Source organism: Vipera berus (genome assembly GCF_964194415.1).
Source record: "Vipera berus genome assembly, chromosome: 8".
In the NCBI taxonomy this organism is placed as follows: domain Eukaryota; kingdom Metazoa; phylum Chordata; class Lepidosauria; order Squamata; family Viperidae; genus Vipera; species Vipera berus.
This window is the reverse complement of record NC_138211.1, coordinates 1,071,499-1,096,885: the sequence shown is the minus strand read 5'-3', so window position 1 is coordinate 1,096,885 and position 25,387 is coordinate 1,071,499. Positions and strand designations below refer to the sequence as shown.

The 25,387-nt window shown below is 45.1% G+C and overlaps 1 protein-coding gene across 3 annotated transcripts in view; it reads right to left on the bottom strand.

The window, feature by feature from the left end:
* Positions 1 to 25,387, bottom strand: part of CADM1 (cell adhesion molecule 1) — a gene marked incomplete at its 5' end in the record, with an annotated part of 193,071 nt that overhangs the window by 32,588 nt on the left and 135,096 nt on the right. For all 3 annotated transcript variants that reach the window (XM_081333454.1, XM_081333455.1, XM_081333456.1), the window contains 4 exons: positions 8,310 to 8,465; positions 10,437 to 10,574; positions 13,725 to 13,877; positions 14,988 to 15,134. In XM_081333454.1, the coding sequence (XP_081189580.1) occupies positions 8,310 to 8,465; positions 10,437 to 10,574; positions 13,725 to 13,877; positions 14,988 to 15,134 (594 nt within the window). The remainder of the gene's footprint in view (positions 1 to 8,309; positions 8,466 to 10,436; positions 10,575 to 13,724; positions 13,878 to 14,987; positions 15,135 to 25,387) is intronic.

Below are 25,387 nucleotides of genomic sequence, written 5' to 3'. Positions count from 1 at the left end.
AGCTAGGACAGAGTTTCACAGATAAGAAAAACTGTGGGAGATCTACACTGGTTTAATGAGCAATCAGCTCTCCCCAAAAAACAAGAAGGACTGAGAGAGGAAACCAGGGAGAAATCAGAAATGAAAGGCACTAGAAGGAGAGGAACAGGATCTTAAACCATACACGAAAAGCAGAAAGGCAACTAGCGAAGGAAAAATAAATAAATAAGAGAGAGAGGCAGGATAATTGTTGCACACTGAGTACCTAGACACAAGGATTTTAAAATGGGAACAGGAAAAACCGGAGAAAGCTATTTTAATAGACTTGCAAGGATGAAATAAGGGAAGAGAGGCTACTGTAGATGGAATTAACGGGAACAGTATAGTTTGGCAATGCTTATTAATGGAAAAAATAGGTCAAGATGCAATTAATAATGAAAAATGAAGAGCAAAAATATAATTTAAATAGTAGTAGTATTGTATTGTTGATTGACGTTGGGCTATCATTAACCAGTGGGCGTCTGTGGATAGCAGCAAGTATAAATCTAGTAAACCTAATAAATCAATAGTTTCGATTTTGAGATTAAACCCACACACATTCTACATAATAGGAAGAACAGGAAGGGAAGCATTCAGAGGAAACACGAGACATCCTGTCCCTGAAAGGATTTTTTTTACAAAAGTGTGGGATCAATAGCAACAAAATCAAAGGGCATAGAACAGAGATAGCAAAGATTAAGCCATCCTCCTCATCCTCCTAGAAAAACAGAATTCTTAGCGTGAAATGAAATCAGAAACGGAAGAATCTCCCAGCATGAACGGACGACCACTGAGGAACTCAGAGCTGTAAAAAAAAATGGGTTCGTGAAAAGCACAATCAATAACGCTGAAAGTGGAGGACACAGCAAGCAGAACTGAGTATCAGCACAATCTTTTCCTAAGAGAAAATCAGTTTTAATGACGCATGTCACAGAATAAAAGAATTGCAGCGCTGGAAAAGATTTCAAGGATCCTCTGGTCCAGTCTCTGCAACATGGATAAAAACCAAGTCAACCATCCGTGATGTCCAACCTCTTCTGGAAAGCCTCCAGGGACGGAGAACCCAACACCTCCACAGATGGACAGTTCAATTATTGCACAGATCTTACTGACAAAAATATGTTCATTATATTTAAATAAAATCTAGGTAGCTGTAATTTGCACTCATTATTATAATAATAATAATATAAAGTTGGAAGGGACCTATACTATACTATATTCCTGGTCCTAATTTTGTAACAATGAAAAATAATTCCTCATTATCTTCCCTTTGGCGTCCTCATGAGGACCTGCACCCTGATGATACCGCTCGGACCCCTTTTGTCCAGAATGAACCTCTCGGTGCCTCTGGCCTGCCTCACAGGCCACGTCCTCCACTCCTCGATGCCCTGGTTGCATTTAGCCAGCCAGGCATGGACCCATATTAGTGCTGTGCTATCTAAACCAGACTTTAGCAGCTTGTCAATGAGAATGTCATGTGGAAACTTTGCTGATATTGAGGTAGATTATCCCACTGCCTTCCCCTTTTCCAATAAAGAAGCTCCCTTGTCAAAGAAGGAGACCAGATTTGTCTCACATGGCCTGCTTTTGACAAAGCCTTGCTGACTCTCAGCAATAATGGCATTATCTTCAAGATGCTTACAAATGGCCTGCTTTATTATTTGCTCTAACATCTTTCTAGGTATTGATGTTGAGTTCACTGGTTGATAATTACAGGATGCTCTTTCTTTCTTGAAGAGGCGATTGCATTGGCGCTTTTCCAGCTCTCTGGCACATCCCAATTCTCCAGGTTTCCTCAAAGTTAACAGACAAAGGTCCTAAGAGCTCCTCAGTATTCTAGGGTATATTTCAACAGGGCTTGGAGGAATAAACACCAACCTACTCAAAAAGATCAAAGTCCAGCGTGATTCCATGTCTTTGGATCTCTAGTAGTTTCTGATCAAATGCACCACACTGTATCTTCCACTGGAACTGGAGTCTCCATGGGGGGCTTTGCTCATGTGGGCCCTCTTGCAGTTGGGACATGGAACAAGTCCAATAACTAGAAAATCTCCCCCCATCTACAAAATCAGCTTTCCACAATGTAGGACATTACATTCTGGAACCTCTGTCTCAACCCACAGCTGATCAACTGAACCCACTTGGGTCTTCAACTAGTTTTCAATGAATTAACTATTTCTCTTGTCAAGGTCTGAGAACTAGAAAGCTGCTTTGCAGTGGGATGGAAATGACACAACTAAACATCTTCATCTGGAAACAGAACAACCCCAAATGAGATTCCCCCACAACTGGAAATATTTGGAGAAACATCCAAGGCCAAGTTCACTTTTATGAGCCAGTGACGTGTTTTGCAACTCATACACTGCTAGCAAGAGAAAGCCCACGTAGGAGATCAATAGATATCCTCTAAAATACGGAAGAAGACTGCATTTATGTCCCAGCGATCTCTGGAAATCCAGCCAACCTACCTTTCTGGGCTCCAAAGGCAGCTTGTTTGCATCTAGACACTGTGTCCAATATTTTCTTCTCTGCAACACTCAGAAGCTACGATACACAGTCACTTAGTAATGATAAATTAGGTTGAAGAAAACATTTGGGTGTTCCCGCTACTTGTGAAACTGAAGCTGGACTAATCCTCCCCTCCTATCTGGATAGCAGAAGCAGCTGAACTCCTGGGCCCCAACACGCCTGAGGCACGGCTCTTGCAACCCTTGTGGGTGGCAGCCCCAGAGCTGCAAATCATGGAAGACATGAGGCAGGGAATGATGGGCTAGAGAAGCCATCCAAGCAGGGCAGGAGAACAAGCAGAGCAGCTGGACCTCAGCCAGACCAAATGGGTCAATGATGGTGGAGGGGACATTAGAGCCACTTCAGGTACAGAAATGCTTTGGGGCAGTCTTAAGCCCATCATCCCCTGAAGGATGCTGGGGAGCAGTGGTCAAGAAGGTCAAGGAAGACAGAAAAACAAAGCAAATAGTTTGGCATTATTCACAGAGTTCAGATAAAACTAAAAATTGAATCCTCTTCACTCCCAGGCAAAATCTGCACCAATTCCCTTATTCCCTCACAAAGTAATAGATATTTCAGTCTGGAGATTAGGCCTGGATTTGCTAAATAACCTTCAAAATGCATCCCTTCCTTGTTCTTGGAAAAACCCTGTCGACTTCTTGTTAAATTAGCTGGTAAAAGACTGCAAACCCTTCAGCATTTGCCACCAATCACAAGCTTCATGCACAATTTGCCACTGTGCAACAAAGACAAAACCCCCAGATCAGAGGATGAGACGTGCTCAAGGAACAAGGCACATTTTGGCATCAAGGACAGTGGGGAACCCCCACCCCACCGTCCCATTTTATTCCCATCAGTGTGGCTTTTTAGTCATTCCAAGCACCCCAGGCCTTTGGGCTCAGGATCGGGTGTCACTCCCCCCCCCTCAATTGCCCCCTTGCTGGGCGTGGGAGCCCTGCGCTGCTCCTGCCTTTGCTCTACGCTTTCCACCAAACTCCTCTGAGAAAGACTTATTAATGAGCTCACAAACGAGCACCCACTGGGAAATGTCACAAAGAAGGGAGGCTAATGCTCCAGGAAAATCAAATAACTGTAGAGTCAGCTGATTGGGGGGGGCTTTCATATTTACAATAATGCTACTAATAATATAGGACCCCCATTAAATCAGATATTCCAAAAGGGTCAACACCTCGCTGAACAAAGCAGCTCATTTATTTATGTTCAGAAATCTCCAGATGATAAATTATATTGAAGTTAATCACTTCACTGCATACTGGTGCAATTAATATCTGCACTCGCCAGAAGCAAGCAGATTAATAGAAACACGAGGTGCCTGTATTGGTTGGCGTCTTCCTTTCTTTGTTAGACATAATTGGGCACCACGTATTCTCTTGGTATAAACAACAAACAGGGGTTACTGCGGTTTCCCTGGCTGTGTGTTTTTATAAGCATACAAGCAGACATTACAAATATCTGGGTTCTATTAATGTCGACTCTCTTCTTCTCCTGCGGCTCTAAGGCTCTGCTGCCTCCCCCTCAACATTGCTTCACCCAAGGAGGGGAAACGCCGGGGAGACGGGGAGACCGGCAGCTCCTCCCTCCTCTTATTGATGTCTTTCTTCATCTGCTTTAAGCCTCCATTTTTGTTTTTAGAAGTGAATTTGCACACAATCACCTCCACCACTGTGAATGTACGCAAGTCAACCAGTGCAGACAGACGCACCTCAAAATGGCCTGCGGCCAAGCCTTTACCGGCAGCTAAAAATCCCAAAGCAAGATTCTCAAATCTTCTTTATCCAGACATTAAAAAGGGGAAAGGCATTTGTTTACAAACATCTTGGCAACTGGAGAGTTGTACTTCAAAAAGCCCAATTTATCTCTACATTTTTATTGCAGACATTTCTTGATTCTCTTACTAACCTCCCTTTGGGGGATGTAGCTTTCAGGTACAGCTACCTGGTAAAGCTGTAAAGCTACCAGGTAAAGAACGTGCAGCTCCCCTGCACTTACAATACTTTGCAACTCGCCATCCTCTTTCCCAACTTCTGAAAAGCCCATTTTCTCTACCTTGGATGAACTCCACAGAATGATGGCTTGGCCGGTGAGACCTGCTGAAGTGTAAAGTCAGCCGTGACACAGTAATTTTGCCCCTGGAAGTGTTAATGAAATACTCTGATGGACGTTAAAGCAAGACTAGAACTTGTGGACTTCAACTTCTAGTCAAGCAAGATACTAACACTTTAACCTAGATGGTCCTCTAGCTACTCCTGGAGGCCAAGGGGAAGCCAAAACTGTTCTCTCCCCGCAGGACCCATCACTCATCCAGGAAGAAATCACGCTGAAGAGCTTCTGAGGTTAGGACAGCACATCTCAAAATGCCACAGAATCCACACCCTGATACTTGGCCTGTACAGGACAGTCCTTCGGTTCAGGAATATCTGAAGCAGCTCAGTTTCAGAGATTCATGGAGGGCAACAACATGAAGAGGAGAATTTGGGACACATATTTAGTTTTAGCTCTCCCACTCTAACCCTTTTGTTACACAGGCCAAATTTCTTATCCAGAAATCCTGCATGATGAATTTTTGAATTTGTAAAACAGTAAGGTAACTTCCGAGGACGCTAGTTACAGCTTATCTGTAGACAAAACTCTCAGAAATGCTATCATACAAAAAAGGCTCTGCCAGATGCAAAATTTGCTTCCTGCCTGAAAGATCTTTGTACAAATTTAAAACCTCCTTTTTCTCCCCTCTTGTGTGCACAAGTTACAAATACCTTTAACACAACTTTAACACAACTTGCTCCAAACGTCAAAATATTAACTATGAGGAAGAGGAACCATAATCCTTGCTTGCTGTCCAAAATATATCTCGCTTTGCCATCTGTTTTGATCGATGTCCTCATCACCCCAATATTTCAGCAACTCTTGGCTAGAAGTGGTGGGAGAAGGCATCTCCCCCCCTACACTCGCTATTCATTCAAGGACCCTGATGGCTGTAGGACAGAAGAGAGACAATGCCTGCTCCAAGGAGGGATATTCTTTGGCCCAACAGAGGCTTCCAACATGTACAGATATGAGCCCAAGACTAGCCTGACCACACTTCTTCTAGACACAAGGAGAGACTGGAAGCTTCCATTTGTTATATGCCACAAGCCAACTTACCTGGATGTGTGGCAATGGTGTGTGGCACCATACTGAAGCTAATTGCTCAGGAAGCTTCTGGTATTCTTCATTCAAAAGTTGCCTTTTGCTCATTCCCATTTCAAACCTCTTTCTATGGTTTTATGTGGATTTAAGTTAATGTTCTCCTTTTAAGAACTTGTCCAGAATCTTTTTCTCAGGATGAAGGGCTCATCTATCCTGCGACCATTCTCAAAGACTTCTCATTTTCACTCTTCCTTCCATTTCTGTGCTAACGCTAACATGCAGCTGTCTATTCAAGCCTTTGAGCAAACATGAATTAGCTCACAGCCTTGAAAAAGCTCCATAGATAATTTGAATTTCACCTACTAATACCTTCCTTTTTATTACAAGCTGCTACCTTCTGACTTCTATCTTTTACTAAGTATGCCCAAGTGAAAAAGTAACCAGTTGTGACCGCGCATTCATTGGTCCAGGGAAAGAGGACGCCTGGATCAGCTCACGCCTGGGCCAGGCAGGGATAACCAAGGCCCAGGAGCTTCAGTGTCCTCTTCCACCAGGTCTCTCTCTCCAGCTGCCAACTGGGGAGCAGAAGGTTGGATGCAGTTCTGCGGTCCAACGTTAAGACTCTTCTTTTGGGCTGCCCATGCATGGTGGCAACAAGGTGGTCATCTAATAGGTATGAAGTGCTAACAGTGACCCCAGCTCCAGGCTCCGATTGCAAATCCCAGAGTCCAGCAAGCTTCTGAGAATGGGCAGTCATTGATTGGGCTTGGTGTTTACAAAGTGTTAATGCTTCTGAGCAGCTGCCAGGAAACCAGGTGATATAGTAATTTGGACCTCAAGCAACGGGCAAGTGGGCTCTGTTTCTCTCTAAGCTGCTGTGGCATCAGCACGCCAAGAGAGAAGCAAGTAAGGTTTGGTTTGGGTAAGAGAGACACAATTAGAGAGTCTTCAAATACCACCATTTCTCCACTGACAGAACTAATCCGGGACATCTTTGACCTCAAAAATGTTCTGATTAGATCCCTGTAAATAAATAACTGCCTAGTCGTGACATTCTTGCTCATTGCTCTTTGAGATGAAGCCCTGGAGTTCTCCTGCACGGCCCTCCCTGGCTGGAAGAAGGGAGGTCCTGACCATTTCCCAAGGAAGTTCCACTCTGCGTAGTGACACACGTATGTAAGTATCTGTGAAAGCTAGCAGTATCTGTGAAAGCTAGATCAGACCTAGCAAAGGTGCTAATATGTTATTAAAGCTAATGGGGCTCTACCAGAAATGCTAATGGACAGAATGTTTGCATAAATGAATTACACATTAGCACAGTGACGAGGCTGCCACAACCTGCCAATTTAGGTAATATCTGATGGTTTTTTTGTTTTCCCATTATAGGGATGTTCCTTCACCAACACTTTTGGGTGATATGAAAATTGTAAGCAAAATGCTCATAATGGAACAACATAATGAAGCAGAAGAAATAAATTAACACGGGGGAGGATCCTTGTGTAACGTTATGGTTGAGTTGCAAATGCAAAAGGCAGACATCACCCTGCTATAGTTCTGGCTCGTGATGACAGTGGCTGGCTGCTTAAGCCATGAATCCTTCCATGCTTCGTATGGCACTGCATCTGAACGGCATTCAGACGGGATGGGGCACATGCCAACCCCCGGGATGCCGCTCACGGCTGCCACAGTCCTGGGCAACATTTCAAGGTAAGCAGCAAAAGGAAGGACAGGCAGATCTTTTCTGCCATCCTCTGGTCTGCTAATTGCCTGAAATAGGAAGCCACAGCTTAGTGCCAGGCCAGTAATTTAACTTTGTGGATTTACAGAAAGTTATCTTGCAATGACAATATTTATAGGATACGTGATTATACAGCATTTCGGCATAAGCAATAGTGACAGCCAAAGATTCAGGGGGGAAAACCAGCATAAATGGGCAAAGGAGTTGGTTGGAGAAGCGTGAGCCACCAAGGAGCCATGCCAATGTTGACAGGGTCTCTGGAAGGGCTGCTGCTGATATTTCAAGATAATTTGATGGTGAACCTGAACTCACTGCTGCCTGATCTCTGAAGTGGCCCAGAACGGCTGGCTCAAAGGCCGCTGGCAACTTTTAAAGATGAGAATTGAACTTCAGGACTTCGTTCAACACAGTTTTAAATGAGCCCAAGGCCAAAATTGTCATCTTGAGATATAATGAGGAACTGAGAAGACACAATGACCAGAAGACACAGGAATCATATTCCAACACAAGTGGAAGACCAGGAAGACTCCTCTTCAACATATACAACATACGGAGCCTCTGGCTTTACTTAAGCTAATGTCTTCCAGATGTTGCTGGACTGAACCTCTCATAGATTCTAGCCAATCTAGATCTATGGCTGGGATTTATGGAAACTGTAGTCCCAAATTACCTGGAAGGCACCAGCTCACAGAAGTCAGATGTCTGCATTAAAAGAACATTCATAGGCAGATCTGTGTGATTCACCCAAAAATGAACGGCAGAACTTTTTCAAAAGAGACATGAAAAAAGTGCAGGAAAAGCTTTAAACTAACATTCAATACTCTGAATATCCATTTTAAGAAAGCCAGACATAAACAGCATAGGCACAGAGTGAAGAGCTTGTGATCTTGGTACTCACACATTACATCAAGGTAGTACTTGGTCTGCAAGTCTTTAACGGCAGGATGGTCTACCTGACAGACAACTGGGACCCCATCATCCTCCCGTTTGACCTTTAGTAAGAGCTGGCTGGTCACCGTGTACATGTCTGACCACTGCTCCACTTCTGTTTTGCCTGCAGAACAGGAGAGACCGGGGAGACGAGAGAGCAGGTCAGCCACAAAGGGCCACAGGTGACCACCTCGCTGCCTGCTATGCTCCTCTACAACCTAGCTGTATCTCACAACTACCCTGGCGTTTCCCACAAGTATGCAGTTTGGAAGAAAAAAATCCCGCTGGGGCACGGGTTCCGTCTTTGGCGCCCTCGAGCCACAGAACGTCTGCTGACCTTGCCCATCTTGTGCTGGCATCCATTCTTGCACACCCCAAAGACGCAGAGGGCCAAGGCAGTCGCCTAGGGGAAGACCCTACGCCCTCGTAAGCATTCTGGCTGCCCTCTTGCCTGAGTGGGGACTTGGAAGAAGGGGAGAGGAAAGACTGGATTCCGAGGTCACGAAGCTCCCCTACTGGCAAAAGGAAGCCGCCCGGCTCCGGCTCTTCCTGGCTCCTGGATTCCAAGGGAGGGGAGGCCCCACCTTCGCCTCGTGTTATTAAACACGAGGGATTCTAGGATGTCTTCCAAACACTCAAGTCCACGGAGCCAAAAAAGCCTCTACCCTCTTCCTCTGATGCCACTGCCAAAAGCCATCATCAATAATCAAGAGGGAAAGTGACTCCATGGATTTACATAATTAAAAGTAGTAATTAAAATATTTAAGCACGGGTACCATTGAAGACCAGAAAAATGCGGTGGCAGCGGGTGGAAACAGAGACATCCCACAGGGCTCCCTGCCAAAAGGAAGGGGAAGGAGAAGGGCAGAGCGTGAGGAGGGCTGCGATGAAGGGAGGGGAGGCTGGGGGGGGGCTCCCACAGATGAGGCCACCAGCTGCCTGGGAGCTTCCTGGTCTGGAAGAGGCTGCCACACCGTCTCGGCAGGCAAAATCAACAGAAAAGCCTAATTAGAGAAGCTGCACCCCTTGCATTACAATCATAGGCTGCTTTGCTTGCTTGGTAAGATTTAGAGGAGAGAGAAATGGAAGCCACATTCAGTAGATGCTATCCTGGAAGTCAGAGTGTGTTTCGCTTGATGGGCACAGGGGCATCTGCTTGGTCCTCGGTGCCCCTCTTGTGCTGAAGATCTGTCTGCTTTCAAGGCTGAAGTGGCTCTTCTCAACTAAAAGGCTGGCAGGGAGGGTGCCCCACTGAGACAGCCAGGCTTTTGAAGCATGGCACGGTAATCTTGGCTCAGTTACACAGCTGAAACATTTGGGAAGCCTCTCTAGAAGTAAGAACAACAGGATGGAAGACAATGCAAATAGGTAAAATGTGAGGGATCAAACGCTGAAGGACCAGATGATGATGATGATGATGATGATGATGATGATGATGATAATAATAATAATAATAATAATAATAAGTAGTAGTAGTAGTAGTAGTAGTAGTAGTAGTAGTAGTAGTAGCAGCAGTAGTTGGGAGGGACCTTGGAGGTCATCTAGTCCAACGCCCTGCTCAGGCAGGAAACCTTATATCATTTCAGACAAATGGCAAAGATTGCATTTCGTTTCCCAGTGCTGACTTACCACCTAAAAGAACCTACAAATGTGACCCAGGGCTTTAGGAGATGGATCAGACAGTAACGAATGGGGCGTCCTCTGCCAGGGGTCAAGCTGACAGATAAATCAGCACCCCGTCTTTTTTCCTCAGGAGGAACTTGTGGGGAGAGCTGTGTTTGAGCTGGGATGTGGCTTTCTGCTGGATCAGGTTGCACTGGTGGTTCAAGGACACATTGGGTGAGCTGCCTAAATACAGGCTCTGAGGTTGTCTGAGGTTGTCCTCAGATGTTTTGACAGTTGGCTGTCAAGGAGGAAGCTCATAATATGAGTCAATCCTTCATTCCATGGAGAATAAAATCAAGGTGATCAGCTGAAGCTGTGCCAGGCCCAGACTGTGCATCTGAGGTCAGGTCACCTCTCATCCCTCAAGGCACCTCTAAGTCGACACCATTATGTTGGCGGGGGGGGGGGGGGAAGGAGGGGGTGGATCTACCAAAGAGCTCCTTGCTGCCTTTGAACCATTTGATCATCGTGGCTGGCCGGCTGGCCATGGATGTGCAATTCAGCTCAATCTCCTCTCCTTCCACCGCAGTGTCCTTCTGGGATTCAATCCTCAGGTTACGTGGCGGGACTGGAATGAAAGAGGTCAAAAACACAAAAGTGGACAATCTCAGTGACTTGGAATCCAACAAGGCACCCCCAAGAAACCTTACCGGGATTTTAACACCAAAGCAGCTCTTACCTGCATCTTTGGAGTTCCTTCCTGTTCTTTGACATTTCTGGAGCACCAATTCTCCATTTTTACTATCCCCAAATAATTAACAACATTGCATATTCTAGTGAGATGAAGAAGACTGACTAAGAGAAGAAGCGCGATCTCCCTCTCTCCTAAAAAGCCCCAAACCAGAATGAGCCCAGAAATTAATTTTAAAAGCACCTGCTCTATAGATGGAAAGTTGTAAGTTGATGTCTTAATAATTAAAAGAGATAGGGAAAAAAAAGAGTGACCTGGATAACTTTTCTATATTGGATTTACAAAAAGAATTGTTAAGGCTTTGAAGAATTTTATGAGAAGGGACAAAGAAAAAATGAAAAGAAATCAAATTCTAGGACATTATTTGAAGGGATTCAAGATCAAGATTGTTAAAAGTAAAACAAAGTGCTTTAAAGTTGGTTTTTTTGATCGAAGTTAAAATAGATATGTTGTTATCTCTGGTAACCTTAATGGGCTTTGCTGATCAGGGCTGAACATGAGGCTTTAGGGATCTGTTTACAGATAAGGGGCGAGATTTGGGAGGAAGAGGCCATTTCTTGTATTTTCTTTATATATTGCTTTTCTTTTTCTTTATTATATCCTCATTTCTTCTTTTCTATTTTTTTCTTTTTGGCACTTCCTAGTTTTTATTTGTATTAGTTTTATCTCTTTAATGTTTTTTTTGTTTGCATTAGTTTTATTTCTTTAATAGTAATTCTTAATAAAACTGCTATTAAAAAATCCAGAACTTCAGAAACGACCCCCCACCTTGTAAATCACAGAGAGAGCAGAAAGACGCCCAGAGGAGCCGTTATTGCACCAGAAAGCTTTTTTTTTTCTCCTTCCTCTTCAAGCTGGCAGGTCCCTCCTATTACTGACACCCAAAGCCGAAGGGATCAGGCAAATCCAGCAGGTCTTGAACTGCGGATAATCCGAGGCATAACTGGAGAAGCGTGAACCCACCAAAAACGTCTGCAAGAGGCCTGACAATCCCTTAGAGGAGAGAGGAAAGGGGGGAGATGGCAGAGCTGGGCGGCTTCTGCTTTTTAATCAGCGATCCCGGCATCAGGAGATGATTGCTGTTATTTAACAAAGCTCTGAAACAAAGATTTAAATTCGCATTGTTGGGAATAAGTGGCCTTTTGGGTGGTGATTTGTTCTGATGATGCAATTGGGTGATTCAGCTAGGAAAAACAGGGTGGGGTTGCCGTTTCTCAGCTGAGGAGCAAATACATTCTGAAAATCATTTGGGGGTTCAAAAAAGCAAAGGAAGAAAAAAGTTGACACCCATCACCTTCCAGGTTGGACAAGGATGCAGCTCAGAGCAGCCGGAAGGAAATGTTTGTTTCTCCCCAACTCTCCAGGAAACGCGAGTGCTTTTCACGGGGAGGGGTCTTCAGCACGGAAGGTCTCCCAGGAGGTGCCCTGCACCAAGGCAGAGGACAGTCTTGCTGAGTCCAGGAAGGGAAAGGAGCCCTGGAGACCTTCCCAGGTCTCAAATCTGAGCAAGGCAGGAAAAGAAGGATGGCCGTGAAGCCACACCAGGAAGCAATTCTCAAAGCTGAAGGTAGCCCAATTTGAAATTCACAAAGCAGGCTAATTTTAAACTTTCGTAATACACGTTCAGACTAAGAACTGAACCTCATGAAATGCAGAAGGAGAGGAGAACCCGTGTAACTAATCAAGGAGTGCAATCTCACTTGGAAATTTCTTGCTGCAATTCAAGCTCTCTCATTACCAGGATGTCAGAGGCTGCCCTCATCAGAAGCCAGGAGGGCCCTTGCAGAATCCGTCAACTATTGTGGATGGGTCTGCTCAGCCCACCGTTACTCTTTTTCGAACGATGAGCAATCGCAGGGCAGACTGGGAGGACCAGTTCTCCAGTTGGCTTGGTGGGAAAAGCGGGGCTAGACTTTCTTAGGCCACCAGAGGCCACGGGAAAAAGGAGGAGGAGACTGCACAGGATGGGCTGAAGCTACTGCTTGGCTCTGGCTCAATCTGAAATGCTTCATTTGCTAACTAAAACATTTTGCTTGATGCAGAAATGCCCCAAACGGGGACCACACACACACAATGTTGGCATTTATCAAAGAGACTCTGGTCGATTGTTAGTCTAGCAGAGAAATAATAATGTTCCACAGTACAGTTATTACATCAACCGCCTCAACTTTTAATGCAATTTTCACAAGGGCCTCCAGTGCAGAGAGAGTAAAGGGGGCAATTAATCAGGTGCAGGTTTTTAGGGGCATATTCAATGGGTCCAGAGCTGAGTGGGCTGCATTTAGGCAGAATACTTGCTTTTCACAATTGACTGCAACCATGAGATTTCTTAAAATAAGCAGGCTCAAGATGCAGACGTGGGCTATTTAAAATGATTTTATCACCTTCCTTGGGCAATATATTTCACTTGCAGAATATGTTTTTATAGATGTAAAAGTTTGGGGAGAAGACAAAGATTACTGGAGCCTCCAGTCTTTGCTTGGGAAATCAAAAACAGCCTCTCAGACAACTGATACTGGGCTAATTGCAAGAGCCTCTTTGAAGACCTTCTTGGGTTTCCCTCTTCTCTTCAATTCTCCTCTCACTTCAGAAATGGACATTTGTTTTCCATGAGCTGCTATCTACATTAGGCCACGGGCTGTATTTCTGTGTCCCAATCCAGAAATGGCTACACAGAATTGCTCGCCTGGAGATGTGAGAGCATAGTGGATCTGCTCCTTCAGAGAGCACATAATAAGCACCCTTCAATGGCTCAGGCTTTCAGGGTGGAGGGGAATGCATTTTGTCTTCATTTTCTCTAGATCCTGGCCCTAAATTATACTTCGGTTGCTTCTTCCAATTTCAACTTTTGTCACATCCACCCTAACCCACAGATATGGGGACACGGACTTTAGAGTGCAATGTAAACCGTGAGGATTTATTTCAAAGTTGTGGAACGGATGCAAAGAAAGCCCTGAACTTCCCCTGCTTTCTCCACCTGCCTCCCGATGCCTCCGAAGGAGCTGAAGACGGGGATGAGATTCTTACCGAGCACCGTAATGGTCATGTAGTACTCCTGTGGGGGGTCTGTGTAGAGCTGGCAGAAGTATCTTCCCTCATCAGAAATGGAGACATTGGTCAGTGACACTCTGAGCTCGCTGCTGGAGAAATTCACTAACTGAAACCTGCTGTCCTTCAAGGCTGCAGAAGGAAGAGACGGAGGGGAATCAGGCCGAGAACACACAAAAGAGCTCCACGGCTCAAAGGGTTCTGACTGGCAAAGGCAACTCTTCCCTCTTCCCTACATCCTGTTATTTCCTATTGTTCTCCTGCAATTTGGATTTAACCAGCAGGCTTTCTTGGCAATCAAGATAAATAAACAAATGCCCCTTAACAAGTACTTGTAATTACTTCCTCCAGCTTATCCCCCCTCCCACTCTGCTTGTTGAGCACACAAATAGGTTAATAAATTGGCTGCCCAAGATGGGGTGGGGGTCCTTTGCTGGCTGGACCACCTAGAAACTGCAAGCAAGGCACAAAAGCAATAGCACTTGGACTTATATACTGCTCCATAGTGCTTTGCAGCATTCTCTGAGCAGTTTACAGAGTCAGCCTATTGGCCCCAACAATCTGGGTCCTCATTTTACTGACCTCAGAAGGATGAAAGGCTGATTCAACCCTAAGAATCAGAATTAGAACAGAGCTGGAAAGACCTTGGAGGTCTTCTAGTCCAGCCCCCTGCTCAAGCAGGAAACCCTGTACCATTCCAGACAGGTGGCTGTCCGGTCTCTTCCTAAAAACCTCCAGGGATGAAGCACCTGCAACTTCTGAAGGCAAGCTCTTCCACTGGCTAATTGGCCTCACTGTTAGGAAGTTTCTCCTTAATTCCAGGTTGCTTCTCTCCTTGATTAGTTTCCATCCGTTGCTTCTTGTCCGGCCTTCAGGGGCTTTGGAGAATAAGTTGACCCCCCCCCCCTCTAATTTGTGGCAGCCTCTCAGATACTGGAACACTGTCATCCTGTTGCCCTTAGTCCTTCTTTTCTCCAGCTACACCTTGAGCGGGTCAGGATTGAGCTCCAGGCCGTGGGCAGAGTTAGCCTGCAATACTGCATTCTAACCATGGTGCTACCAAGCCACAAGAAGATGATAAGACCTGCGGCATTTAAACAGTCAACCCCAGCACAGCAACCAGGGCGCCATTGACCCAGAATGCTGGTCCAGGCACCAAAGGGTGAGAGAAACATCCTGGGCCTCCCAAATCCTTCCCCCAAATAGTGAGATCAAATGGTTGGCCGCTGGCCCTGAACTCACGTCTGAAGTCTCTGAAATAAATAGTTTGCCTGTTGGGATTCAAGAGCTGAATCACGGAGTCGTCACTGTTTTTGACTCTGCAGCTGATGGTGGCAACCTCTCCCTCCACCACGGTCACGTCTTCGGTCACCAAGTTCTGTCCATCTCCTGAAGAGATTGAAGAAAAAGAAAAGCGGAGGTCAGCCTTGGTAGGTTCGGCTTCCTTGGCCAGCCCCTGGCAGAGAGCTTAGGGCCTTGGCTGAGCCAGCCGTTCCAGCCGTGGGCGTCCCAAGGCTGAGGCTCAGCACACACTGTGCACACTTAGCCAATTGTGTGCAAAGTCAGAAGAGCGTCACGGAGATTCCCAGGAAAGCGGCATGTTAAGTGTGCAGGAGCTCCCGTGGCTGACTAACTGAAGCCCTTGCTTAGGAGATTTGTCCCTTAAGGAAGATTTGTCCCTGATTTGCTGGTTCAGATGGGCAGCCCCTGCCTTATCTCTCTGCTGCTAATCGCTCCATCCACCATGATTTTTCCCCAAACAGAATCCGGAGAATTAGTGCGGCAAATGAGGCTCTACAGTTAAGATTTGTCCAAGCTCACGCTGAAAATGGCTGGCAGTACAGGCATAATTATGTAATTATATTCTTAAAAAATTTATATTTCATACCACTCCCTATGTAAACCCATTTCAAACAAACACCAGTGTGCAATCAATAAAACAACACAGAGATTAAGTCCATATTCATTAAAAAGAAGGGAGGAGGGCAAGGGAGGAAAACCAAAAGAAAACCATTTAACGCAGAGATGGGGGGGTTGGGTTGAAAGAGAAATCGAAAATACATCATTGTAAGTGCTGCACGGAGTATGTGTGTGTGTGTACATGTGCGCATGTGTTGCTGGGTGCCTCAGCAGAGCAGGTTGCCGTCCTCGATTTTCACAATCAAGCAGCAGGACGGGCCGTTGCTTAAAAACCACGATTCCAGCCCCACACACCGAAGCAAGCCCCTTTGCGGAAGGAAGCCTTTGACTCCCTTCCCAGTTTGGCCCTCAAAGGGAATGAGAAACAGGCCAGGATTTGAGGTTGGCTTTCTTTTCGGGAACGGTAGCCTTTGTTTTCTGGGCAGCCTCATTTCCTTTTCTGCAGAACACAAAGACCCTTCTGGAAATGCTTTCCCCCATTCAGGACGCTCCTTTTGATCCCCAGCCGATTATGTCCTTCCAGCAGGACCGGCACTGACCGCTCACTCCTCCCGTCCTCCTGGAAAGCCCTCCCCGCTTTGCCAAGAAATGTGGCTGGGACAGCTCCGCGCTTGCTCCCAGTGGAAATTCCCCCCCGGGGGGGCAGGAGGGGAGGCAAGGGGGCTGCAGGGGGCTTCTTCACAGCAGAGTTGGATAATCACTGCACAACTCCAGCCAGTTTCTCAAGTGCAAAAAACTGGTGTGTGGTTGGCCCCAGGTCCTCTCTGTGTCAAAGCCTCCCCCTCCCCCTCCCCCCCAAATAAAGCCACCTTCAAACCATGTTCCATGCCTGGCTATGTAGTTTTTTTTGGTATCCTGTGGATGTCACTTGCCATGGCCTTTTTCTGAGTCAGTGATTGATGGGCAGGAGACCACCAGCCCATCTGCAGCTCAGAAACGCCCAGGTGGTCCCCCTCCAGCTTAGCTGATCCCAGACCGGAGATGGCCCATGGAGTCCCCCCACCCAGCAGAGCCTGTGCCAAACCCACCCGATGCACAAATCCCAATTAATGTTGTCCTTTGCTGGCAGCAGGCAGGTGCCGAGCAGCGGAGGGAAAAATTTGCACAAGAGATTTGCCTAAGAAGCCACGGAGAGGGGCTTCATGGCATTTCTTTCCAGACCTGGTTTTCCCTTATTAGATTTCAAAGAGGAGGGGGTGCTGCTAAAATCCCAAGGCCCAAGGAAAGAGCATTCATGGCCTCTCCAGGCACCAGCTGGCTGGGCAGCCGTTCACCTTTTCTTCTCCTTGTTAGAAATAAAACACCTGTAGAATTTCAGGTAGGTTTCATTGAGTCAGTCAAGGAGACGAGGAACATCCGTTGCTTGTAGTTGACCAGAAGAATTCAAAGTTCACTTTGCCACAACAAACACAGGAGCTAGCTAAAAATGTAAGAAATTCAACAGCAAACTCCAAAGTATTTATCAGCTTCACTCTAGAATTACTTAGACCCACTGCATGCTTCAACTGTTAGGGATGCTTCCGCCATTTGTTTGCAAAGCACCTTGAGTCTGTGCTGATTTAGTGGTATGTAAATAGAATTAACCACAACAATATCCATTCAATCCCCAGGTTTATGTCATGGATTGAGTGTGGACAGATCTGGAATGCAGAGCAGCTTAAAGGTTGGGAATGGACAACTGCTTGTCTAGAGGAAAATTCCAGGCCGGGCTTGCTGAATGTACAAAGAGACGCCCCTCCATTCCTTCCCTTAGGACTTTTTGTCATGCTCAATAATAATGCAATACAATAACAGGAATGTTTAAACAACCCTCCCCCAAACATTACGAAGATGTAAGGCATAAGACTGTCGGTGCCTATTAACCAGGATGGTTTAGAACAGGGGTCCTCAACCTTGGCAACTTTAAGACTTGTGGACTTCAACTCAGCAAGCTGGCTGAGGAATTCTGGGAGTTGAAGTCCACAAGTCTTAAAGTTGCCAAGGCTGAGGACCCCTGGTTTAGAATCCAGAAATTCCCATCAAATTAGGTGCTTGCAAAACTCTACTTCTCCGAAATAATATGCAACACACATCTGGGCCTTAGGAACCGATTACACCTCGGCATCAACTAAGGACTGTAATTAAGCCTGGCAATTACAGTCGTAAGTGCTGATAGTCATAAAGCGGATCATCATGTGACTGACCCAATTTTATGATCTTTGTTTGGAGCAGTCATTAAGCAAAGCCATTGTAGCAAATACTGGTTTTCAGCAGTCACGTGACTGGGAGACGCTGCAAAGGGTCTTAAATGGGGACTGGTTGCCAACTGCCCAATATCTGGTCATGTGACCATGGTGGGGGGGCTGGGTCTTTAGTATCTTTTGAGGAGTCTGTCCTAACTTTGACTGGTCACTAAGTGAAGAGCCATAATTCCAGGACTACCTGTATGGAAATGGGGAGCATCTCTCTCTTGTGAACCTCTGGGCAGAACTGGCTGGCCCATGTTAGCCTGCTGGTCTGCAGTTTTGATGCCAATCTATTGTGAGTGTTGTGTTGCTAATTTGTGTTGCTAGCTGCTCCCAAACAAAGAGAAACTAATTTCTCCAGCAGAAGACTGCAGAGCCAATAGTCAAATCTTTCATAATGCTATCAAACCAAAACTAATGAGTCCTGAAGGGAGGGGGAAAAATTCTGCAGGAAACTTCCTCCCTATTTTGTCATCAACCCAGAGCTCACAGCAAATTAAAGCCATTAAGATTTGATTTCCATCTCAGCCATTATCAGCATATTCTTTTAAACATTTACTTTAAGACAATCCTATCTTTCAATTAATTAATCTCATCCCCCCATTTACCCTGTTTTATATCAAATCAAAATCCTATACAAATGAATAAGAATTATAGGGGAAACTAATTTGGAAATAGATAATCTGAGGTTCAGACCAGCGAAGCTGTCGATTTAAGAAATACCATTCTCTACGCTGGAAATGGCCAAAGGATTTCCAGGGCAGCAGAAATTGCTTTCAGATGGCCATTCCTGGGTGCTCAAACGTTCTTCTCAGATATATATCCAACCACCAAATACTTACCAAGGATTAGGATGTGGAGCGTTCCCATGATATCTGTTGCCCTCAAACTTCACAGGAAGCTTCCTATTGGGATCTTTGGAGACTATTTCCTGCCAGGACCTCATGAGATGGAAATGTCCTCCTCTAGGCTATTGGGAGAGGTATCCATACAGGATACAGAATAGCAGAGTTGGAAGGAACCTTGGAGGTCGTCTAGTCCAACCGGCCCCCTCCTCAAGGAGGAGACCCTAGACCAGAGGTAGGCAACGTTGGCTCTTTTATGACTCGTAGACTTCAACTCCCAGCCAGCCATTCTGGGGGGAAAGGGAGAGTTTCCCAAGCTGAGCCATGCTGGCTCAGGAATTCTGGGAGTTGAAGTCCACGAGTCATAAAAGAGCCAAGGTTGCCTAGCCCTGCCCTAGGCCATTCCAGCCACATGGCTGTCCAATCTCTACTTAAAAGCCTCCAGTGATGGAGCACCCACAACTACTGAAGGCCAGCTGTTCCACTGGTTGATTGTTCTAACTGTCAGGAAGTTTCTCCTTAGTTCTAGGTTGCTTCTCTCCTTGACTAGTTTCCATCCATTGCTTCTTGTCCTGCCTTCAGGTGCTCTGGAGAATAGGTTGACCCCCTCTTCTCTGTGGCAGTCCCTCAAATACTGGAACATTGCTATTATGTTGCCCCTGGTCCTTCTTTTCATTAGACTTTTCATACCCAATTCCTGCAACCGTTCTTCGTGTGTTTTAGCCACCAGCCCCCTAATTATCTTTGTTGCTCTTCTCTGAACTCTCAACATCTTTTTTTATATTGTGGTGACCAAAACATCTGCAGAGCTCCCCATGTCGGCTTATTTGCCAAAGGCTTCCTCCTCTTCAGTCACTTAGGACAGGCAGATGTTACAGGCTGGGAATGCCAAGCAATGCAGAAGAAAATTCTCTGGTAAACCATATCTGACAAAAAAAACTCGCACGAGCAGTATGTTTTGGACTAAGGACGGGGGTAGAGAAGTGGAATATTTCTGGCAGATATTCACAATGCACATTTTCCCCCCAATTAAAGTTAATTATGCCCAAATGGAACACATGGTAATCTGTATGCTTTCTTTTTCACTCTTTCTTTCGTTTAATTAATCTGCTATTGTAATTTTTAATGTTAAGTTAGAATCCTATCTTCCCAGCTTGGATATTCACCATAGAAGCTTCTTGATGAGTTTTAAATTCCAAAAGGTTTTTAACTACAGCATTTAAAGATGTAAGCCACATAACAGTTCATAATAGCTCCTTTGGAATCATTAGAACTCAGAGTAAATACGAGGCGCCCTGACAATAGTGGAAAATGCGCGCTGTGGAGGGCGGTTCTGTGAGAAGTGGGGCGTCCTTCTGCATTCGATCCGCTCCATGGGCATCTCCTCTACTTCCTCATAATGTCTTCCTGACAATGATTAAAGGCTATTGTCTCGACTGATCGCCTCAGAGATCCCCTTGCTTGATTTAGTGCAGCAACAAAGTAAAGCCGATAATGCAAAAGCAAAGAGGTTGGGAAAAGTCATGTTGGGAAGTCCCAATGTTGGGAAAAGTCATCTGTCAAGCATGAGAAAATCAGGAAGTCCAGGCAGTTCAAATGAATAAAAAGGTTTACTACAAGCTTATGCTCCCTGTGAAAATCTAAATTACGAATGGTCAAAACAAATAGGTGATAGATAAAGAGTCAATGGGATTCAAGCTGGGCTGGACTTCGATCTCTTTTGGGCACGAAGGGACGCCACAGTGATGACGCGTTTGGCCCCTCCCTCCCTAAGACTCAGCCTGGTCATCTCCTACATCAGCCCTCTTTCTACTCTGCTTCCACACTTACAATTTTTGGTTGGGCTTAACAAGCAAATGTTTGCAAAAAGAATTTCACCTGTTTGTAAGAATGATTACTCAGCCGGGTCACTGAAGGAACTGGATGTGTGGTTCAACTGACCAGCTTGAAAAATGGCTTCCCACCAGCTGGTGGTGGCATCTAGTCTGGCCTGGCTGGTTCTTAAGTTCTGGTGGGGAGGGAGAGAATAACCTGAAGGCCATATTTTCTCCTCCACAACCCCACCCAGAAGAACCTCTTGGGTGGTACAGACCCACGCTGGGGAGGGCCTCTTTCTCTCCCTGCTCCAAAGGATGGCAGTGAGGCATCCCTGAAACCTAGATGAAGAATGTCTCTGGCTTACTGGCTGGCTTGCTCTGTCTTTAAGTTGTTCTGCTTCTTAATGTGTGTGTTTCGATTCTGATACGATGCTCATTAGCTCTTAATGAAACTTTATGCTGTTTTGATGCTTTGGGGGTATATTTGTATTGTTGTTTCATGGAAGTTAGCTGATGGGATTGCACTTTGACCAAAAGAAAAGCAATGCAGATTTATTTATGTATATTTATTTATTAAATTTTTATACCACCCTTCTCCCGAAGGACTCAGGGCGGTGTACAGGGCAATAAATATCAGAATATAAATACAAAAGTTAAAAAAGAAGTTAAAAAGAATTAAATAATTATGCCCAATATAATACAATAATAAAACTGTGTTAAAACTAAATCCAACCCCAAACCCATCAGACCAGGCCAGATTGTTCAAATAAATAAGTTTTTAAGCACACTGGACAGAGGGAGGTTGATGCCGGCAGCAGGTGCTGCCGTAGGTAATCCGGACCCATGCCATGTAGGGCTTTATAGGTCATTACCAGCACCTTGAATCTCACCCGGAGGGCAACTGGCAGCCAATGCAGCTCACGGAGCAGAGGTGTAACATGGGAGTATTGGGAGACCCCCAACACAACTCGCGCGGCTACATTCTGCACCAGTTGAAGCCTCCGAGTGGTCCTCAAGGGCAGCCCCAGGTAGAGAGCGTTGCAGTAGTCCAAACGAGAGGTCACGACCACGACCATATCATCCAGCATATCCTCAAAAATAGAACGTTTCAGGCAGATGGTTCACATATGATTTAGATTCTGGCATAAATAAAATACTGAAATCATTTTAGAACTCATCCACTCCTCAAGAGAGATATACTTAGGGCCTAATTGTTCTACCAAAGGCTGAATTGGGTGCAAGTGAACAGGCTTTCCTTCAACCCCCTTTCAGCCACAAGAATGCCCTTTTAATCTAATCACATGGGCTTCAAAAGGAACGGATCCCTTTCCTGAGACTGCTCTCTTTGGTTTATATTCCAGAAAGCTCTAATCACTAAATGAAATCCATGACTGTCAAGCATAATATAGTTGCTATGCTTTAAAAGACCCCACACTTATCATGCCTGAAATATTATGACTGAGATGCGCTGGTGAGTTTAACAAATTGGAGAAATGCAAGGCTTAGTTGATGTAGCAACAGTGGAGAGAGAGAGAGCCTGCTCCCGTATCACCTTCTCTTCATTGGTTCTCTGAGAGAAGGAAAACCAGAGGAGGCTGCTGAGCTGTGATTGAGATAAAAAAGCATCTGAGCAGCAGCTCTTAAGACTGGACGGACATCTCAGAAGGACTGGGTGCAAGCTGTCCATCTTTGCAATGAGTGAAACAGGGACATCATTTTTCCTAATGTTGGTCTCTTTCCTAATTGTATTTCTTCCGGTATAATGACAAACCAATGTTTTTTCTCTGAGGCTGCTTGATTGATGCTCCAGCAAAATACAGATAGGCTATGCAGGTAAATCAACAAACAGAAAATTACTTCTGGAATTTCTTGAATCCCAGCTCATAAATGAGGATGGGTCTTTTTCTTCCAAAATGAGATCAAGGGAGGCTTGCAGTGAGTGGGACTGCAAAATAACACAATTTGTTTGGGTCTATCTCTGGAGCTAAATTGTGCAGCCATTCAGTTGGCAATGAAGCAATACTTCCAGCGTGTTCAAAGAAGACCCCCCTCCCTTTGTCTCAAAGGGCTCAACCTGCCTGTGTGAAGAGGGCTGGTATTTGCTGCCCTTTGTTGTTCAGTTCCCCACAACTCTGTGTGACTTGACAGATGTCACTTGATTGGGATTGGCTGTCAGCAGCTGCTCCCCTAGAGCTCTTGTAAGCCCCTGCTTGTGTCCTTGTTGAGGGTATCTTCTCTTCTGGTGGCCTCTGTTTCGATTGCCTTCATTTTTTCCTAGTATTAGAATCTGCTCTTGTGACTCTTGTCTTCATGCTATCTGTCCAAAATATTTAACCTCAACTTCATTATTAGTACTTCAATGAGCACGCTGGCCTTACTTCTGGTAGTACTGAACAATCTGTACTTTTTGCAACCCAAGGTGGCCTCTACAAATTTCTCCCACACCAAAATCCAAAGTCGTTTGTTTTTCTTCATTCGCCCTTTCTGATCACTCAAGTTTGACAACCCTGCAACTGTGATCCCAGCAACATGCAGAAGGCTTCAGAAAATTCCTTCCGAACTTAGAGGGAAGATCGTTAAGAAATCTTAGGGATCTTCCATCCCATAGTTGTAAGTTAGGACTGGGAAGCTAAAGAAATATTCCAGAAGAAGGGAGTGGTGAACGGTTTCCATAATGACCTTGCGGTCATCTGGCATGAAGACTCAAGTGAGTTTTCATAGGCTTATATGTGACAACAAAACCTTAGCAAAGTGGTTTGCATTGCTTTCTCGGGGTCAAATAAAGAAGCCGCTCAGCCTTTCACATAACTGACCACAATCGTGGTCTCCCCTCTGCCTTGGATCACACCCAGCTTTAACTTGGATCGTACTCAGCTTCTCCTGGAAAGCCTCGTGTTACTCCTACCCTGTCCCACCTCTATATCATGCAGGGACAGATGTTTTTTTTTCAATGGAAGCAATGAGGAGTATTGCCAAAATGTGAGGCACTCCAGCTGCCCTCCAGTTTGACATATGGTCCAAGGAGCAACCAGGGAAACAAAAATGGCAACTGGCAGAGCAGTCTGACTTATGAAGACCCACAGAAGGGATTCAACTGGACAATTAAGTGAAATTAAAAAATCCACCCCAGATACTGGTGAAAAAAACAGTCTCTCTCTGAGCAGGTCCTATCTGGGTTCTTGCCTGATGTTGCACGCGCAACATCTGTGTCTCCATCTCTTGCTGGCTTCTTTGGTGAGAAATATATTCAGGAATCAAACCCGACTTCTCCAACCTCCTCTGACCTAGAGTGGCACCATCACCCTCTGAGACTCAGAGGACTGAAATAGGAAGCTCGATGTGAAAAGTTGGGGAAGGAAACGCTGCCTCTGAGCCACCCCTTGTGGGCTTTGCTAGACTGTCACCACAAGACGCTACATCTGGGTGGAAAATCATCAGACTATTTTAAAAAACGATGCTCGGTTACAAAAACTGAAAATTTTGAGAAGAATGGACAATGTATGTTAATTATGCTGACAATATAAAACTTCCTCTTTCAATGGAGTTAATTTAGTGACATCTGTTCAAGTCCAAGAAAATACAAGGGGCGATTTAAGATGAAACTGTCGGGAAGAAAACATCAACATTCTGCAGCTTCCTTTTGCTTTTTCCGGCCACAATTATTGCAAGAAAATGGGAATAACAAACCCACCTGATGCATTTTAGCCTTTTCAAATATGCATCGGCAGCAGGACTAACAAGCCCACATGGGTCTTGTGGAGGGAAAATACAGCAACTGCTCTCTAGATATGGCATATGTCATCTACATGGACCCTCTTCATGCAAGATGGGGCTTTTTGGCAGGAGCCACAAAGAGGGCAGAGAAGGAAGAAGGTGGTTTTTGGGGAGGAAGAAGGTGGTGACTGAGGCAAGGCGGAGACTGGCTGTCTTCATGCCAGAGCTCCTCACCCTGGTCCATTTTCAGAAGCTTCTGGTTGGCTTCCCAAGAACACAATCCTGAACAAGAAGTAGAGAGATGGCATATTCTTGAGAACTTCCCTCAGTGTGGTATCTTCTGGGTGTGCTGGGACTGCCCTGCCCAGAATTTCTAATCATGGTCCTCGTACTTAAAAGTCATTTTGGGATTTTGTCAATTGTGATTCCAAAACTTTGGAAAGCATCATGTCGGGAAAAACGTTTTTGAGAATAACCTGTCACTTACACTCCAAATGTTGGCCTATGATTCCCCAAATGATTGTTCGGCCCAGGATAAATTCCACAGCAGAAACCAGAAACTAGTCCTTCACAAAACTAGTCCTTCACTTCATGATGTCCAATTGTTCCCCATAAAGAAGCACTCATCTCTTTCACAAAACACATTTTGCTTCTTAAACACCCTGATGAGGACACTTAAAGCAGAAGATGCTTTTGATGGCCCGGTGTGTTTCATGAAATCTCTTTTGCCTTCATTATCTGAACAGGCCTTCTCTTTCCTGAACTCAAAGCTTCAAGTTCAAAACACTTAAGAGGATCACAAAAGATAAGATACGATTCTCTTCTCAAGTGGAACTATAATGTTTATTTTGCTTACAGACCACATGGAAATTAAGAGCTCCTTTTCAAGCAATCATAAAACTGGTGCATCTTTCAATTAAAAATGCTCGCCTACAATGCTTCTTAAGCGATATTATGTGGAATATCATTTAGCTGAACCACCTGAAGATCTGAGATAACATTTTCTGTTGATTTGACATCTACTCTATTTCATTCACTGAAGAACTATCTTATTGACAAATGAATTAATTTTAATTTAATTTTAATTTATTATCATTTCTATACCGCCCTTCTCCCGAAGG